The 18,319-nt window shown below is 28.7% G+C and overlaps 2 protein-coding genes across 2 annotated transcripts; both read right to left on the reverse strand.

Annotated features, from left to right (window-relative positions):
* Nucleotides 1–1,018: 1,018 nt before the first annotated feature.
* LOC113557412 (serine/threonine-protein kinase MAK-like) lies at nt 1,019–9,703 on the reverse strand. The gene is made up of 9 exons (XM_026962912.1): nt 9,316–9,703; nt 7,613–7,667; nt 7,377–7,544; nt 5,931–6,269; nt 3,269–3,444; nt 2,388–2,537; nt 2,046–2,228; nt 1,220–1,336; nt 1,019–1,157 (listed from the first exon to the last, which is right to left on the reverse strand). Exons 1-9 carry the CDS (start codon nt 9,414–9,416, stop codon nt 1,145–1,147), a joined length of 1,302 nt encoding a protein of 433 aa, XP_026818713.1. The 5' UTR covers nt 9,417–9,703; the 3' UTR covers nt 1,019–1,144.
* A 4,409-nt stretch (nt 9,704–14,112) lies between these two features.
* LOC113556975 (heat shock 70 kDa protein cognate 4) lies at nt 14,113–17,503 on the reverse strand. Its single transcript, XM_026962222.1, has 4 exons — nt 17,352–17,503; nt 16,112–16,388; nt 15,898–16,046; nt 14,113–15,835 (listed from the first exon to the last, which is right to left on the reverse strand). The coding sequence occupies exons 2-4, from the start codon at nt 16,317–16,319 to the stop codon at nt 14,231–14,233; spliced, it is 1,962 nt and encodes a 653-aa protein (XP_026818023.1). The 5' UTR covers nt 16,320–16,388; nt 17,352–17,503; the 3' UTR covers nt 14,113–14,230.
* Between the last annotated feature and the right edge of the window lie 816 nt (nt 17,504–18,319).

Consider the following 18,319-nt stretch of genomic DNA (forward strand, 5'->3'; position numbering starts at 1 on the left):
ATAACCTCTATACTCTACGTCTATACAATTATTATTATCTTTGCTCATCTGAGTAGGTTTCGAAAAAAATCAAATTTTCAAATGAATAAAAAAAATACGTATAATGTTAGTGTGTATACCTTATGTTTTAGAAAAATTGAGGATCGAATCATAGTTGAATTGTAGAGATTCGAAAAAATATATAATTCAAGGGACTATTAATGGCGTTCTCGCCACTATTTTGTTGTTTATAATGGTCTATATCTCAGAAATGTAAGTGAGAAGAGGAGCAAGGAGTACCTTCTTTGGCACTTCCATTTTTTTCTGTGTTTTATACTGCCATAAAATTTACGAATGAGCGTTAAAGTTTAAAACATAGTATAATAACCATATAAGATATAACAATGCGTACAAAACAATATAAGACATGTATGAAGGTAATGCGATGTACATTTAATATTTTTTGCTTATAGATTATAGATGTATTTACTACTTAGGTCCTATGTAGGTGTATGTGCTATTTGAATGTCATATGCACATCAAAATCTACTTTCAACTTTTCAATTGTTTAAAATATTAAATGTTTAACTTTTTAACCCCATAAAATATGCGTATTTACTATGATAAAGAAATATAGTGGCTTGATAATGAAATAAAATTTACCTGCTTATATTTTAGCATCCGCGTTAAAAAAAACTCAAATTAAGTCATCGCAGGGTAAGTATTTGATATTTGTGTATTTTTACTACACTTCACAATTTAGTATTGTATAAAATACAAAATATTAATTTTTTTAATTAAATATTTACGTGTTTAACTAATAATGATTACATGCACAATATGTGCTCGCTTCATGATATATTAGAATGTTAAACTTTTAATGTTAGAATTTATAATCACATTACAATTTTCTAACATTTGTCTATCGTTCATAAAGCTAAATACTAAATATTCGAATAATATTTTTAGCGTACACAATATAAAAATGTTTAAAATAGTATTTTAAAAAACTAAATGTTTATAATATGTGATATTATTATTGATATACAATAAATGAATCGCGTATACTTGGCAGAGCTTACAAAGCTAAAAAAATAAAATGATTTTGATTGTTTTTTTTTAATTTGATTAATTACAGCTTTTGATTTTAATAATTACTCTCAATTTACTCCAAGTACCTGAAACAATAATGTTGAATATTATTTTAACCGGCCCAAAACTACTATGGTTATTTATTTACTTTGACGTCCATTCGGCTTTTCCATGTCGTTTGCCATTTTTATTCTTATCACTTTGGCCATAAGACACTTTGCTTACGGATGGGAACGTATCATTTCTCATGCTTTTTGATATATTCCTATATTAAGTTTTGTATAAAAAAATATATAAACAAAGTAGGTATAATTATATTTTACCTAAGTAATATTTACTTAGACGTATTGTTTTTAATATTTTACTAAAAATATAGTTCTGCAGCGATAAAGATTATTTTTTGTAAATCTACTGAGTCCATATTATGTTGTAAATGTCTATAACTACCTATAAAATATAATATGCTCTAAGTGTGTATACTGTGTATAGTATAGACCTACCTATATATTAGTATATTACCTAATAATTATTAATGAACTACTCGTATATTAACCTATAAAAAGGAAATTATATACTTTAGTTATTTATTTTCTTGCGCTTGTGTTTATAAATAATGATGTCAAAACTAATAAATAAAATATATATCTCTATAATAAATAATATGATACGTGTAATATTTAATAAAATAAAACTTAAAAAATTGTAATGTTTTTCTGTATTTTAAACATATAATTAACAAAATATCCTTAACACTAACACTATACATTACTTATAGTGTTTATATGTAGTATGTAAATTATTATTTAAGATAATATTTTTACGATTTTTTTTTTTTGTATCGTTTTGATCGCTGTGGGAGTCTTAAAAATATGTTAACTGCCATTTCTCTTTTACTCTTGAAAATCCCAAAATACCACTTAACATAAATTATTTTTATTTTTATTATAAATATTATTGATAAATTATTCTTTTACTCATTCTCAGCTGCCTGAAAGTTGGAAGCCCTCCCCGTTACATATCTGGCCACGGATAGATAATGTTGCTTGGCGCTTAGTTTCTTTTTGCTCAACACCATGACATCTGCATTGTTATCATACCACGTTTTATCTTTATTATCGATTGGCTTGTTCGTCAATGTTCCCCATTGCCTTTCATATCTAAAAGTCACCATTACAATACTATTATGATTTTAAGCTCTTCAAACTACTCTCCAAGTTGCAATTATTAAATTACTAATAATTTTGTATTGATATTTAATTTAATATGAAATATGATATTTAAATAATATAATTGATTATATTTATATATAAACTCACTTTAGTTGTTTGTTACTGTTGGATTGTAGGAGTGAAATTTGTGATTTCATTAGTTGTACAGGCTGTCTTTTTTGTTGACCAATCTTAGCATAAGACACTTCTCCTACGTCCTGACTCAAACGTTGTTGTCCTACTTGGAAGTATGGTTGCCTGAAATACAAAATATATAACCAGTGTCCACTGTCCAAAGTATAAGACAATCAACAAGACGTAATTTGACTATATTTATGCTGCAATAATTGTATTATAGCTGTATTCAATGCCGTATCTAGGGGGGAGGAGCTCTTGGGCTTAACTCCCCCCCGAAATCTTTTATTTTAAATAGTATGTGTAACCAAATCCTCAAAAGTTATAATATGATGCCTATAATGTTCATAATATTACACATTTAAACATATATTATGTTTCTACTATAAATACGCAGTTCCTAATCGCGTAATTTTAAGATGCTGATGCAAAAGTATTTTAGAAACGCATGTCCATTGACATTTAAACGTGATGAATATATTATAATTCTAATAGGGTGTGACTATTAGCTCCCTTATTGAAAATTAGTCATACAAGATATAATAACTATAAGTTTATAAAAGTTTTATTTCCAATTTCCATTAGATATTATAAATTTGTATCATATAATAATATAGGTTGTTATAAAACATTGAGCTTAAAAGTACCAATTAATTCCAATTTACTATCAGAAAATACATTCAACTATATTAATGTGTATACTGCAGTATATACATACACAAAATAAGCACACATTGTAAAATCAATACATTTATTGTCCTGCTCAGAATCTAAAATAATTTATTTATCCGATTGTGGTAGATAAATATACTATAGTTGGTATAATTAATATTTATATATAATATAGTCAATACCTTAAAGCACTTTGTGCGCTTGGTCTTCGAATCGGATTCCAACTAAGTAGTAATTCCATTAAATGTATTCCATCGCGACTTGCATTTGGTACAACCGTATTAAGTGCTAATCGTTTGAATTGAGGAAACTTAAAACTCATTGCTGACGCCAATTGGTAACCTTCAAACCATTCTTTCTGAAATAAAAGTAACTAACTATAATAATGTTTAGAACTGTAGAACACTAACATCGACAATATACTATAATAACCTAACATCTAAGTCCCAACAGTCCTAAACACAATTGAAACCATAACAATTTAGTATTTTCATATTTATGTATATTATATATTTATATTAAACCTTAAGAATTTCAGCAGAATCACAGGATATTTATAACTCTTTCTTAATCCGTGTAAAAATAGTTAAATGATTTCTATAAAAAAATAAATATAATAGTATTATTTTAAAATAATTAAGTTTTGTAGTATTATCTTTTACTGTCATATTATTATACTTAATTTATAGCGTAATACTTCAAGTTAATAAATAATTGTTAAATTATTAATATTCACTACAAATATTTCTGTTCTTACTCAACGAGACCCATCTGCCTGGTAATAAGGTTTCTTCTCACGTTTAAAATGTTTAATATATACTCGGTATTATCACGACATATTACATGTATTCATAATACACATTATGTCCTGGTATACCAAAACATCATGCTAAGTAATTTTGAACACGAATGTTATGTCAGTAGTACCTACTTACGAGTATATCTATATTAAATTGTAAGCAACTCGTGTTGTTTTAAAATAACAATAAATCAAATAATATATATTTATGCCTAATTCACTTTTAAAACGGTAGAAAAAATTGCGTGTAATCGTTGTTTAGAAAATTATTTGTTCAGTTTGAATAAAAGCGGCATACATGATGCAATAATATAATGTAATGGAATAAGTTTTCGTGATGTTTTTATATAGCCATTAATAATTTGTGTGATTGAAACCAATTTAAAGGAAGAAGAAGTTATACCTAATTAAGAAATAAAATATCCATAATCGCATTATCCGTCAAATATCTTTTTCAATTAGTGTTTTTTTTTTTAATTATTAAATAATTGTTGTGTTTATATAATAATATCATTAATTAAATAAAAATTTAATAAGTTTTGGTAATTAGCTAGGTTATGTTACATTTAGTTAAAATAAATGGAATTCTGAATTATACATTAGTTCAATATTTTATTTAAAAATATTGTTAATATTAAAAAGGTTAATAATTTATTATTTTTAAAGCAGTCTATAAGGTTTAATTTTGTTAAATATTTTAAATATTTATTTTTGAGAAAAAAATGTTGTTCTTTATTATCTACTCAAACATTTGCTTTATATTGATCATAATAAATGGAAAATTTACCGGAAGAACGCGTGTTGGCCGAAGGTTTTTTATGTTAATTGTTTAAGGTATCTATACACATTTTTTTACTTTATCTTATGTAGATATTCCAGTTACTACTTTGTAAGTACCCGGTTATGTGCACCCCAATTTATTATAAAAATTATATAGTAGTGACGTCAAAAGTTCAAAAGGTCAAAAATTATATGTAATAATACTTCCGTAATCATTTATCAGTGTCTGATACAAACTGATACTTCCGTAAAATAACCAATAGAAAATATATTTAAGTAATCTAGTCGAATAATACTGTTGCTAATTTTTGTTTATAGGGTTCCAAAGCTAAAGTATAGAACTAGCCGTCAAGACACGCATATTGCGTGATTTAAAATATTTTATTTTAACAATGTATCATTGAAAATCGAATTCATTGCTTTCATTATATATACTTACACAATATGTATTTTAATCGACAACCGTTTCTTTGTTTGTAAAATATTATTTACTTATATGTGTATCAGATACTATATAGGGTGATTCTTATATATATAATACCAATATATATGGTATATAGAGTACTGTATATATTTTTAAAAATGTTTAATGGTCAGAAAAACACTTCGACGACATAGACCATTATTTCTATATATTTTTTGCATTATATTTATGTATACGATTAGATTACATAACATTTTTTTTTAATTTTATAACTTATCAGGTATTTATTTTTATTTTTATTACGATATACACAATCTATACTATTTAGCAAAATAAGTATATGTGATGACAGAACAAAAAGGTAATGCATATTTGGAATAAAAGCCACACCCATTAGTGACACTTGATTGAGAGTGGTTTAGTTATATTTATATACTATATAATAATTATTACATATATATTTTTTCTTTAATTAGTTTCCTAACAAGTCACGGCACCAGATATTTTTTATACGACGCCTGGGGTTGTCAGTTAAAGTGTGGATGGACAGGTATTAGGTACTTAACAACTAAAAGTTTCAGCTGTAATGTGGCTATAGATATTTGTAGGCAATTACTGGTGTATTTTTAAAATGGATCAATAATAATAAAGTATAGTTTTAAATATTTTAATTATGTTAGTTATTTATATTGATCAATCATCTATGTATAAAATTATAAAAATAAACGTTTGTATCTTGTATGGGACTTATAGACTTAAACGATTTAGCGACTAGATAAACTTATAAACAATACACAATGTGGAATTATGTCACATATCTAACATTAGCTGAAGGTATTACCTTATCAGGCGTTCCTAGGACCGAGCATATTTTGAATATTTGATCGATTTCGCTCGTGCCCGGAAACAACGGTCTGAACGTGTACAGCTCGGCCATGATGCAGCCGACGGCCCATAAGTCGATCGGTGTGCTGTAATTGATCGAATGCAATAACACCTCTGGCGCTCGATACCATCGGGTGGACACGTAATCGGTGTATGGAGGACGCGACCGAGTCTCCCGGGCCAAACCGAAATCGGCGATCTTGACCAACTCGGGGCCGCAGCATAGCAAGTTCTCCGGTTTCATGTCCCGGTGAAAGAAACCATGCCTGTGCATGAACGCCAATCCTTGCAATATCTTTGAATAAAATTACATACCGGAAATGGAATATATTATGTATATAATTTTAATCATATTAGGTATATGTATATATACCTAATTTATTAAAAGTTTATAGGGATGGGAATGAAATCCAAATATCTCTGGATATATTTAAATCTTAATGTAGATTTCATTCTTATCTCAGAGATATTCTAATGAATTATTTTCAACGATTTTTATTTAAATTATAATTATTAATGAATATTAGAAGAATTCGATTGTGGCTGTGTTTTCTATCAAAATATATTTATCTTAATATTGTATTGTATTTACTACATATAGTAGTAAACGGATGAAACTTCTGAAATCATTTGAATTCATCTTTAAATGTGTAAGAAAGTAATTTTTGAGTACACTGTAAAATTTGATTTCAGAAATTGTATTATACCTAGTATAATAACTAGATTATTCAATACAATTGTTTAAAAACAAACAACAAAATATATAATATTCGTCTAGTGCGCGATGGTGCGTTTTCGACACGTGTGGGAGAGTGTTTCACTATTCACCACAGTCATAAAAATACTAATGATCACACACACATTTACACGATACGCATGAACACACTAAAAAAGTTGCCTATATTGAGCTCTTTAAAAGCGGTTTGTATCGAATCCCTTTAAGTTGGGGGGATTAAAACAATAAATAATAACGGACCTTTTACTATAGATTACAATAAATGTATAAAGCCGAATTTTTTTAGTTTTGGTTAGAGAATGGATTATATTTAATCAAATATATTTAGAATTATGTTTCTAATCATTTAAATTTACTATTTACAGCCATATGGTTTGTGATAATAAAATATAATAAACTAATATAATATTAACTAAATTCGAATGGCGATTACTGATACATCGATTAAATACAAAAAAAATATTGAGTCTCATTAATGTTGAATAACAAACACAATGAGACATGAGTATAATACATATAGCCCATATAGGTGTTAATAACATTTATTTTTATTTCCACTTCAAATTTGGGCTATCCTGATTTAGAAGTAGGCTTTAATAATATGAAACATTTAAAATGTCTTAAAATATTCGTATAATATAATATGTTATATCATACAATTTTTACCTGATAAAGTATATTTCTGATAGACTGTTCGGGAAAAAATTTGCTTTGACTCCGCATAAGCTGATACAGATTTTCTTTCATGTATTCGAATACAAAGTAAAGAGTATCGTTTTCTCTAATGACTTCTCTCAACTTTATTAAATTAGCATGATTTAATTTTTTCAAAGACTGAAAATATATTATAATATTTGATAAAACCCAAAAATATACATTAAGTATAATGAGTAGATACTTACCTTAACTTCTCTCAAATTCATTGCTTCATCCCAAGAATAATATTTTCTTTTCATTCTGTAATAATTAAATTAATTTTTAAACACACTATACAGGTACAGTGCCTTAAAACATTTAACCATATATTATACTTTAATTATTATAGGTACCTAACACTTATATACTAATATGATTATACGACTAATTATAAAATAAACATTTATAATATAGCTATATTATAGGTATTTGTATATTTAATGCAGTATTGCAGCCTAAATGGTTTAATTTAAAGTACAATAACGTTAAACATGTCTAGTGATTTAATTATGTTATAATGTTAATATTTTAATTTAACAAAATGTCGACAAAAATATTCATTTTGGATTACACGTAAGTGTGTGACTGTGTGACTATCTATAATATTATTCAAATTCAATTGAATATTTATAAAATGTATTGCTTAGGTACAATAATTATGAAGACCAAAAAACCCTACGAGTTATAGAAATACGTCGTATTTAAGTTTCACTACTTTTCGGTATTTTATTTGACATATTTTAGGTTAATTTTAGTAGTGATTTATGATGATACGAAGATAAATTTCATACATAATACAACATAATATATTCATATACATACATTTGTATTACAAACCTCATAATATTATACAAAACAGAAATTTTAGTAGGTATATTCTGTGACGCAACCAGGATTTTTCAAGGTATCCGCCAGTATAGCGTATATAGTAGTAGTTCCCCCTACTTGTGATGAATACTCTTTAATATACATTATTATTTCTTAAATTACGGTTCAAGGGAGGGGGGTGTCTAAACTCTCAAAACACCCCTCTTGATTGCGCCACTGGGTATATAACGGATTTTTCACAATATTTGTACAATTGTTATAATTATAATACTATTATTATTTTTTAGTTGTATTTTCTTAAGAATGTGTTTTTTTGTTTGTGATTCGAGATTACTAATCGAGATTCGAGATAGGATGTTAATGACTTTTGTATTTTTTTCTTTTGATTCTATAAAATGCTATTTTTGTTAAAAATTTATTTCATGCATTTTTGATTCAGAATATATTATTTTTATTTTGCTTTTTTTGTTTTTTTAACGTCATTCTTTTATACTTTTATGTCATTTTTTTATTATACGACATTGCGTCGTTGTCTTTTGTTTGAAAAAATCAGACACGTTTAAATTGTATAGTGTAACGGAAGGTAGGTATTAACTGGTGTACAAAATAACAACATTTTTGTTTTTATTCAGAAATTATTTAAGTTATTGTTTTATTTATTTTCAGTGATTTCCATTCAGACAAGCAAACAAAATCCAATTTGAATATTTTTAATATATTTTTTTCTATTTTACTTTTAAATTTATTTTTGATAATTATATATATATATATATTTATATTTTTACTACAGATTAAACTTGAAATTCAAATTCATACTATTGTCTATTGACTTTATGATTCATATTTTAAATTACTCCGACACTCATATTTTTTAATTATTATTATTATTTTTAAATTAAGCTTTTTTCCGTTTATTTAAGTAGATTTTTTTGGTCGTTTTTTATGTTCATTTTTAGAGAATTTATTAGGGTACTTTTGCATTTTTGTGTGTTTTCTTAGGCCATTAACATCCTATTCCTAATAATTATACACGTATAAAGCTAGCTAATACAATATGTTATTCATGTACAATTTCATCTACCTTTTAATGGCCACCTTTTCTCCGGTATCTATGTTTTGTCCCAACACGACTGATCCATACGTGCCGTCTCCAAGCTGATTCAGAGTCATATATCTGTTCATGTTGGTTTATTGTCATTTCTTCATGAACACACGTGGCGTGAATGTAACAGTGCTATGTTGATATATACGTATTTGCGGCTGTAACGGTAGTATAATATAATGCCTATTATATATACGCCGGCATAGACACGTCCGTGTTTTTAGACAGCGTGTATCTTACTATATATGTTCTATTAGCGACAAACGTAAAGTTAACAGTGTATGCGACACTGTGGAATATTACTTGGGTATTATATCCGTACGTTATTATATTGATCTACACAATGCGGCACGAAGACACCACATTGTACGGGGAACGCAGAGCTTATAGAAGTATATCATTATATACAAAGCGGAACACTCGAAACCAACCACCTGCACCAATACGGATATAAATATACCGTTGCTAGGATACATTTTAGGTATTTTGTACAATCACAAGACCTTGTCCGAAAGTTCACGTGAGCCGAAAAACATAATACATATATATATATATATATATATATATATATACCTAGCTAATGCGAGTAAATTAAAATAGAAAAAAATACATACAGTAAATATGATTGAGATCATCGTGATAACACAATATAATATATACATGATAGGTATAATACTCGTAAACCACCGTGGCACCTAAATATGTATATATAACCTATAATTATGTGTTTTCATAATGTTATATTGTAGTACATCAGTGATTTGACTTATTCCGTCTAGAAATAGACGGATACAGGATACTATTATTTATATATACGTATACTCTCATAAGGGCATAAGTACACTACTTTTACTATAAATGTAAAAAGTTATGTATTACTGTTGTACCGGTCAAGTCACAGTAATTATTGGTAATAGGTCAGTGCTAAATGGATTCTTGCGTGCGTAGAGAAACGCGAAGAGAACTTATAAATTAATAGCATTTTTTTTTTTTATTAAAAATACATAGTAAATATACCTACCTATATGTATTATTACACCTATAGCTATTATCAAATGAAAAATATTTGAATATAATTTTAAATTAAATGCCTATAGGTACAAAAATTATTCAATAAAATAATCATTGATTAAATATACAATATATAGTAGGTACCTAACTCCTAAGTACCTTTATCAATGATTAACTGTAATCAGTCATCAACTAAATTAGCTCAATTATATGTACCTATTGACCCACATAAATAATAAAATAAAAATAGTGTTTATTTTATTATTTAAATTGTAAATAACGGGATACGTGTAAAATACTTAAATGTAATAACAGGAAGTTATGATGATTTCAGAAAAAGAATGAAGCAGGGCATCATTTCAAGTTTTTTCTCGGGTATGTCGTGTGCGAGGTACAAGCAGGCCATTTTGAAAATAGATATACGTCTCTACGTATAGGTATTTACATTATCCTGCTCACGATTATTTCCATACATCATAGACCAATCAATACATCAACGTAAATACCTAGTAAAAATCAATTTAAAAACTAAAATACAATAAAAATGTATAGCACAATAATTAATATGTTTACAATCAATGTAATTTAAATTTTAAAGTTGTAATCATGATTGACAGTATACCAATATTGATAAATGTCAATATAAAAGTTGAAATATTTAAAATACAATTTAATTTTAATCATATTAATAACAGTGTGTATTATTTCATCAGGATGCAGCCGATTGTAACTATTTTAAAATTAAGGGGTGCAATCGCACACACTGATCCCTCCAAATAACGCCCCTGGAATGAAGTTTTTTATAAGACTAGGACAATGGATAAGAAGAATCGACAAATTCGAAAAAGCTTCATATAGTGTTATGACGGTAACGGAATAGCAATAGATAACTGAGTATTGAAAAAAGAAAACTGAGAAAGGTTGTCAACTGGTAATAATCGTCTGGTTTTATTTTTATACTCGAGGTAGATCCACTCGACTACTTGAGTAGAAATAGTAGAATGCCTTAATATGAGTTTAATATGTCATTGATTAAATTTTTTAGTGACAAACTGCACTATTAAATAAGCCCCTTAGTTTAAGGATGGTAACTCCCCTAATATCGCTTATTGTCTCTAATAAGTGACTTACTCACAGGTTAGTCTGTATTTAAAAATTAAAATTGGATAATTTCAATAAAACTCAAACCAATTATTAATATCAGTAGCAGCTAAATCTATTAATTAATTGACTACATAAATAAATCATACAAATAAAAATATTTTAATATCAATACCTACCAGTGGCAGTTATAAGTGGGGCGATAGATAGATCGCCCCCCCTCGGGATTTGGTTTTTTAAATTTTGTATATAGCTGACCCATCCCTAACCATACTACAAATTTTCGTACTTTATGGTTTGATAGAAAAATATTTTTTTCGTTTTAAATACGGATAATATATTATCATAGTTTTGTATACTATCATACCCTATTGTAATAATTCCAATTTACAAGATACATTTAATAAATCAATAAATTTGTATATATTTTTTTTTATACATTATGTTAAAGTGTGTTAATATTATTAATATATAAACATTATTATAAATTTATACTATTACCTATAATCCGTATGTATATTTTATATTATATGTATATTGTATATACTATATATAATAATGCTATGGGGTGGGGGAGGGTTAGTTTTATTTCCCCCCTCCCCCCTTGAACAGCATGTATAACCACCATTGATATCTTCTACTTAATGAAATGATATAACTTGTGAAAAAATCATAAATCTATCAATTACATAATGCATTGTAATATTTCATTTTAGATCCCGAGCGGAGCTATGAATGTATTGATTTTATCATAGTTTTTTGCTTTTATAGTCTTGTTAGTTGTTAAGTATTCGAATACTTATATTTAAATACTTTTCGATCAATATATTTTTGAAATACTTTAAAATACTTTTTATTTGTATTTTTATTCTAGAATACTAAATACTTTTCTTTTTTAGGTTTTATTCCAAATTTAAATTACCGAGCAATATTTAAAAAATGTCAGATCACCCCCAAATTTTTTTTCAGTTACGGCCTTGTGACAAATACTGTATAAATAATTATCTTATATCTTGTACTTATTTATGTATTATAGGTACTCAAACATTTATAAATAATTTAAAATCCCTATCTATTTACAAATAATATTAATCATATATTAATTATTAAAAAAAAAAAAATGTTTCAATATAAAATGGATTGAACTAAAAACAAGTATTTGTTTACGTATTTTAAATACTTTTAAAGGGATGCATTTGATTAATACATATTTTAAATACAAATGATACCAAGTACGTATTCTGAATACATTTGAAAAGTATTCTTAATAAATAACAAGACTGTGTACAAATACACAATGTTGTCGAAAAATAGTTCGATTTTCAAAAAAAGGGGTGGTTTTAGATTTAAATTGTATTTTGTTTGTACTTTAGTGAAATCAAACTTAAAAATGTATAGTACAGGCGCGGATTTAATGCCCCCTCCCCTCGTAAGCTGTGTTTTATTTAGGAAAAAATACTTAATAAAAAGAATCATAAATTCTAAGTAATTTGTGTAATCTATATAACTATAAATATAATTGTAAGCATTCGACGAATTACCCCTCTCCCCATTTTCTCGGCATAGATCCACCACTGGTCTAGTACTTATTTTGATATAATTGAGAACAAAAATTAAGGAAAATTAGGAATTTTTACGCAAATCCAATTTTGGACAAAATTGAATTTGTTTTATATTTATAATCATAGATAAAGTTGAAAATTGAAATGTTCTGAATGGTTCACAACATTTTTGTCTTATATTTATAATAAAATTTTCAAAATATTTCGACTACCTTTGACACGTTTATAAGCATAAAACTTTTTTTTTTGCAATTGTAGATTAAAAATTATTTGTTAGGCAGAAATGCTTAAAATTCAATACAAAGCTCCTCATGCTTAATTTTTCAATAAAAAAAATATCGAAAATCTTTAGTAATTAGTAACATTTTTTTTTTATAATCAGAATTTTAACAAAATTCATATTTTTTGTTTTTATACCTATAAGAAATTAAAATTTAAAAATGAAATTCAAGGTTCTTTATTAGATGTTCACCTGGAAATGAAAACAATTTCACTTGAAAGCAAAATTAATTTTTAGTAATTTTAAGTTCAAATATTACGATATTCGATTGTCACCCATAATATAATTACTTTTCTAATATAAAAAAATAACAATTTTAGGAAAGAGAAATTTTCAATGTTTTTTTTATAAATGTCGATTAACAATTATATGATGGGTAAAATACTTAAAAATTGAATACATTTTAAGTATATTTTTATATTTGTTTAACGTCAGAAGTTCATAATTGGACGAAATATTACTTATTTAAATGATAAATAACGATGTTACTTATTTTGATAAAAAAGATATTACTCGTAGAAAAGTATGTATTTTAGGACTATTATGAATACTAAAGGTATTGAATTTTATTACATTATGCAATAATAATTTTGAAATTAAGTTGATACAATATAGTTTAAACATTAATAATGCAATACTTTCGATTGAACAGTATTCAATTACCATTTAATATCTTGCTTATAAATTGCTTGTTATATGAACAATTTACCATTAAACTGAAATTACACTGAATGTACTTAAATATTGTTGTCTTTAAAAATTATACATGTTTAGGGAAAGAAATTCAGTCGAACAGGATAAACTAAAATAAAAATAAATAAATACTTTTGACGATTGTTTTTATTATCAATTATAGAAAGTAAATGCATCAGAAAAAAAAACACAAGTTATTTGGTGGTGTTTTAACAATTTAGGAATGTGCTGATGAATTACGAATAGTTTAATCAACTTCTTCAATAGTTGGACCAGCTCCTGAGCCAGCACCTGGAGCAGGACCGCCAGCACCAGCTCCTGGGAATCCAGGCATACCACCGGGACCACCTGGCATACCACCACCGGCACCAGCATACAATTTAGTGATAATTGGGTTGCAAATGCCTTCCAATTCTTTTTGTTTATGTTCATATTCTTCCTTATCTGCCAGTTGGTTAGCATCCAACCATTTGATTGTTTCATTAACTTTTTCCAAAATTGTGTTCTTGTCAGATTCTGGGATCTTGTCCTTGATTTTCTCATCTTCCATTGTACTCTTCATGTTGAAACAGTAAGATTCCAAACCGTTCTTGGCAGCAATGACATTCTTTTGTTGTTCATCTTCATTCTTGTATTTTTCGGCGTCATTGACCATGCGTTCGATATCTTCTTTGCTCAAACGTCCCTTATCGTTGGTAATGGTGATCTTATTTTCTTTGTTGGTGGATTTTTCAATAGCACTGACGTTCAAAATACCATTAGCATCGATGTCGAAGGTGACTTCGATTTGTGGGACTCCACGTGGTGCAGGGGGAATAGCAGTCAACTCGAATTTTCCCAACAAGTTGTTGTCTTTGGTCATGGCACGTTCTCCTTCATATACTTGGATCAGTACTCCAGGTTGGTTGTCAGAGTAGGTGGTGAAAGTTTGGGTCTGTTTAGTGGGGATGGTTGTGTTACGCTTGATGAGAGCAGTCATCACACCACCAGCAGTTTCAATACCCAAAGACAGAGGAGTGACATCGAGCAACAACAAATCTTGGACTTCTTCAGATTTGTCTCCATGCAAGATGGCTGCTTGTACAGCGGCACCGTAAGCAACAGCCTCATCGGGGTTGATGGATTTGTTCAATTCTTTGCCGTTGAAGAAGTCTTGTAACAATTTCTGTACCTTGGGGATACGGGTAGAACCTCCGACCAATACAATGTCGTTGATGGCAGATTTGTCCATCTTGGCATCGCGCAGAGATTTTTCAACGGGTTCCATAGTGCTACGGAAGAGATCGGCATTCAATTCTTCAAAACGAGCACGGGTGATGGACGTATAGAAGTCAACACCTTCAAACAATGAATCGATTTCGATGCTTGCTTGGGTAGACGAGGAAAGAGTACGCTTTGCACGTTCGCAGGCAGTCCTCAAACGTCTCAGGGCCCTCTTGTTGGTGGTCACGTCCTTCTTGTACTTGCGTTTGAATTCTTGTACAAAGTGGTTGACCATTCTGTTGTCGAAATCTTCACCTCCCAAGTGAGTGTCTCCGGCAGTTGACTTGACTTCAAATATTCCATCTTCGATGGTCAAGATGGACACATCAAAAGTACCACCACCCAAATCAAAGATAAGAACGTTGCGTTCTCCAGATGTCTTTTTGTCAAGACCGTATGCAATGGCGGCGGCTGTAGGCTCATTGATGATACGCATAACGTTCAAACCAGCAATGGTACCAGAATCTTTGGTAGCTTGACGTTGGGAATCGTTGAAATATGCAGGTACAGTGATAACAGCGTTTGATACTGTTTTTCCCAGGTATGCTTCGGCGGTTTCCTTCATCTTGGTCAAAACCATTGATGAGACCTAATACAAAATTTAAAAATATTAATATTTATTATTTAATTTTTAATCAAATTAAATATTACCTCTTCTGGAGAGAAGACTTTGTTTTCTCCTTTGTAGGAAATTCTGATTTTAGGTTTACCGCCATCACTGATTACTTCAAAAGGCCAATGTTTCATATCAGCTTGTACTGTAGCATCTTCAAAGCGTCTACCAATCAATCGCTTGGCATCTATAAAATTAAAATATTGTAAAACATTAAAAAGTCAATAAAAATATTAGTAGCTTAATATTTACCGAAGATGGTGTTGTTGGGGTTCATGGCGACCTGATTTTTGGCAGCATCACCAATAAGACGTTCAGTATCAGTAAAACCGACATAACTGGGTGTTGTACGGTTTCCTTGGTCATTAGCAATGATTTCTACTTTGCCGTGTTGGAAAACACCCACACATGAGTAGGTTGTTCCCAAATCAATACCAACAGCAGGAGTTTTGGCTGCCATTTTTTGAGATATGGAGTGTATTTAAAGTAAGGAATATATGAATAAGTCTTTTGAGTTTGACAATAAGTCCTATATTAAAAAAAAAAATTGTATTAGTACTTTCTAAGTACAGCATACATAGTTTCCATTGAAATTCTATGTTCAATAAAATAAGGATACAGAATAATTAAAAATATGCCTATAATCATTGGGCAATACAAATATCAAATAAAATGAAATTAATTCTATATAATCAATCTATTTTGATTACTTAAAATATAATTGTATCATGTAGTAATTACGCAATACTTAAGATACCAGGTTCTATCAGTAATAATTTAAAAGAATTAGCCAAGTCATGAATATAAAAAATAATAATAAATTATGTTTTTAAATAAAACTATTGATGACATTACAATTTACTGAAAATTATAATGTCACCATATTCCCAATCTATTCATAATCGTATAACCATTAAACCTTTTTCAATAGTGGAACACGGCCTTGGCCCTACAGGTAACCAGGAAACGACACTAGGTAATGAAATGATTATTTAACGGACGGAAATAAACGATAACACGTTTGTTAGATTATTATACTAGTTAAATAAAAAAAAATGACAGTCGTGAAAAACACGATATGAACATTTGGGGGTTATGCGCGGTTAATGGCGCGAACTAATCAGAGCACTGCCAAACAAAGAATAGACAGATATGCGGTCAGCAAAAGGAATAGATTTTCTTGATGAAAAACCATTAGCAATAAGAAAACGGGAAGTGGATAAAACAAAGTATTTAATATAGTAGGAAGAACAATAGAATCGTACCATGTTCGTATATACTATATAACCTTAAAAATGTTAAGTATACATCGTGTGCGATGCACTTGGGGGATATTATAATATTGGATTACGCTGAAAAAATAATGTGAATGTCTTGGTTTTGGAAATAAATTGTGTTCGTAACGTCGCGAATTGCTTTGATGATAATAAAATCAGATACGTTTCAGACATTGAAATAACAGATAAAATAATATGACAATTTTTATACTCACAGACTAGTATCCCGCGTAGAGTCCAGGAACAAAATGGTAGATGCCGAACGATGAGTGCCTAGCCGTAGCGCTTTCAGTGGTGGCGAGGGTGACTTGTGTTTACCGGGATTGGTGGGGAGACGGTACTTATCGTATAACGAATTCCGTTCACCGTTGTCGGCAAACGAACGCAGCAATGAGCATACATAAATTGTAAGAGAGGTGGGAACAACGACTCTAGAACATTCTAGACGTTCCATGGAGGAATAAACACGACCTCAGTTTCGGACGGTTACGTTTTCGTAACGTTCGTATAATATCATAGACATAATATGTATAATATCCATAATAATACTATGCTTTTAGTAATATTACTCTATGATAATTTCCTGACGTTTACCAAATGCAGACCCCCATAATCCATGAATCATGTCATTATGATCCAAAACAACTAAAACGAGTGCGTTTTCAGACGCGTTAGTCATGACATTCGTGTTGTGTGTGATTTGGCCTTGACGGTTATAGTGGACGGTGGTTGAGCCTTGGTTTTGTGCGGTTCGGAAACCGCGATTGACGTCAATAAATGGTCAAACTCAAACAGGACATTACGTTGAACAATTTCTGCGTGGAGTCAAATATGAGTGTTCGTTTAAAGACTTGTATTATAGATAATATAATACATCTTATGGTGCTCATACACGATCATTTAATTTTGTCAGTTTTTTGCGACTGATATTCAAACGTCGAATCTCGGAAAAATTCCCTAGACTTAGTGGACTTCAATTATTAAATAATTCTATATAACTTACAATCACGTGAAAATTATTGATTAAATACTTTTTAAACGATAATTATAAAATCATTTATAATTAATTAAAAACATATGTTTTAATAAAATAAAATATGACATTTATAAACACTACACGCCAATAGGTAACATTTAAAGTTTTCATATCTTATACACTACCTATCGTTAAAATATTATGAGG

This window comes from Rhopalosiphum maidis, chromosome 4, assembly GCF_003676215.2.
Source record: "Rhopalosiphum maidis isolate BTI-1 chromosome 4, ASM367621v3, whole genome shotgun sequence".
Taxonomy (NCBI): Eukaryota; Metazoa; Arthropoda; class Insecta; order Hemiptera; family Aphididae; genus Rhopalosiphum; species Rhopalosiphum maidis.

Excerpts from the sequence above, each read along its gene's own strand:
- LOC113557412 (XM_026962912.1), bottom strand. The coding sequence starts at position 9,416 with ATGAACAGATATATGACTCTGAATCAGCTTGGAGACGGCACGTATGGA. Across the intron at positions 6,270-7,376 it reads TCAGAAATATACTTTATCAG|ATATTGCAAGGATTGGCGTT; the intron begins GTAAAAATTGTA and ends TTTTATTCAAAG. Across the intron at positions 1,337-2,045 it reads TTTCAGGCAGCTGAGAATGA|GAATATATCAAAAAGCATGA; the intron begins GTAAAAGAATAA and ends AACTTAATATAG.
- LOC113556975 (XM_026962222.1), bottom strand. The coding sequence starts at position 16,319 with ATGGCAGCCAAAACTCCTGCTGTTGGTATTGATTTGGGAACAACCTAC. Across the intron at positions 16,047-16,111 it reads CCCCAACAACACCATCTTCG|ATGCCAAGCGATTGATTGGT; the intron begins GTAAATATTAAG and ends TTAATTTTATAG. Across the intron at positions 15,836-15,897 it reads AAGTCTTCTCTCCAGAAGAG|GTCTCATCAATGGTTTTGAC; the intron begins GTAATATTTAAT and ends ATTTTGTATTAG.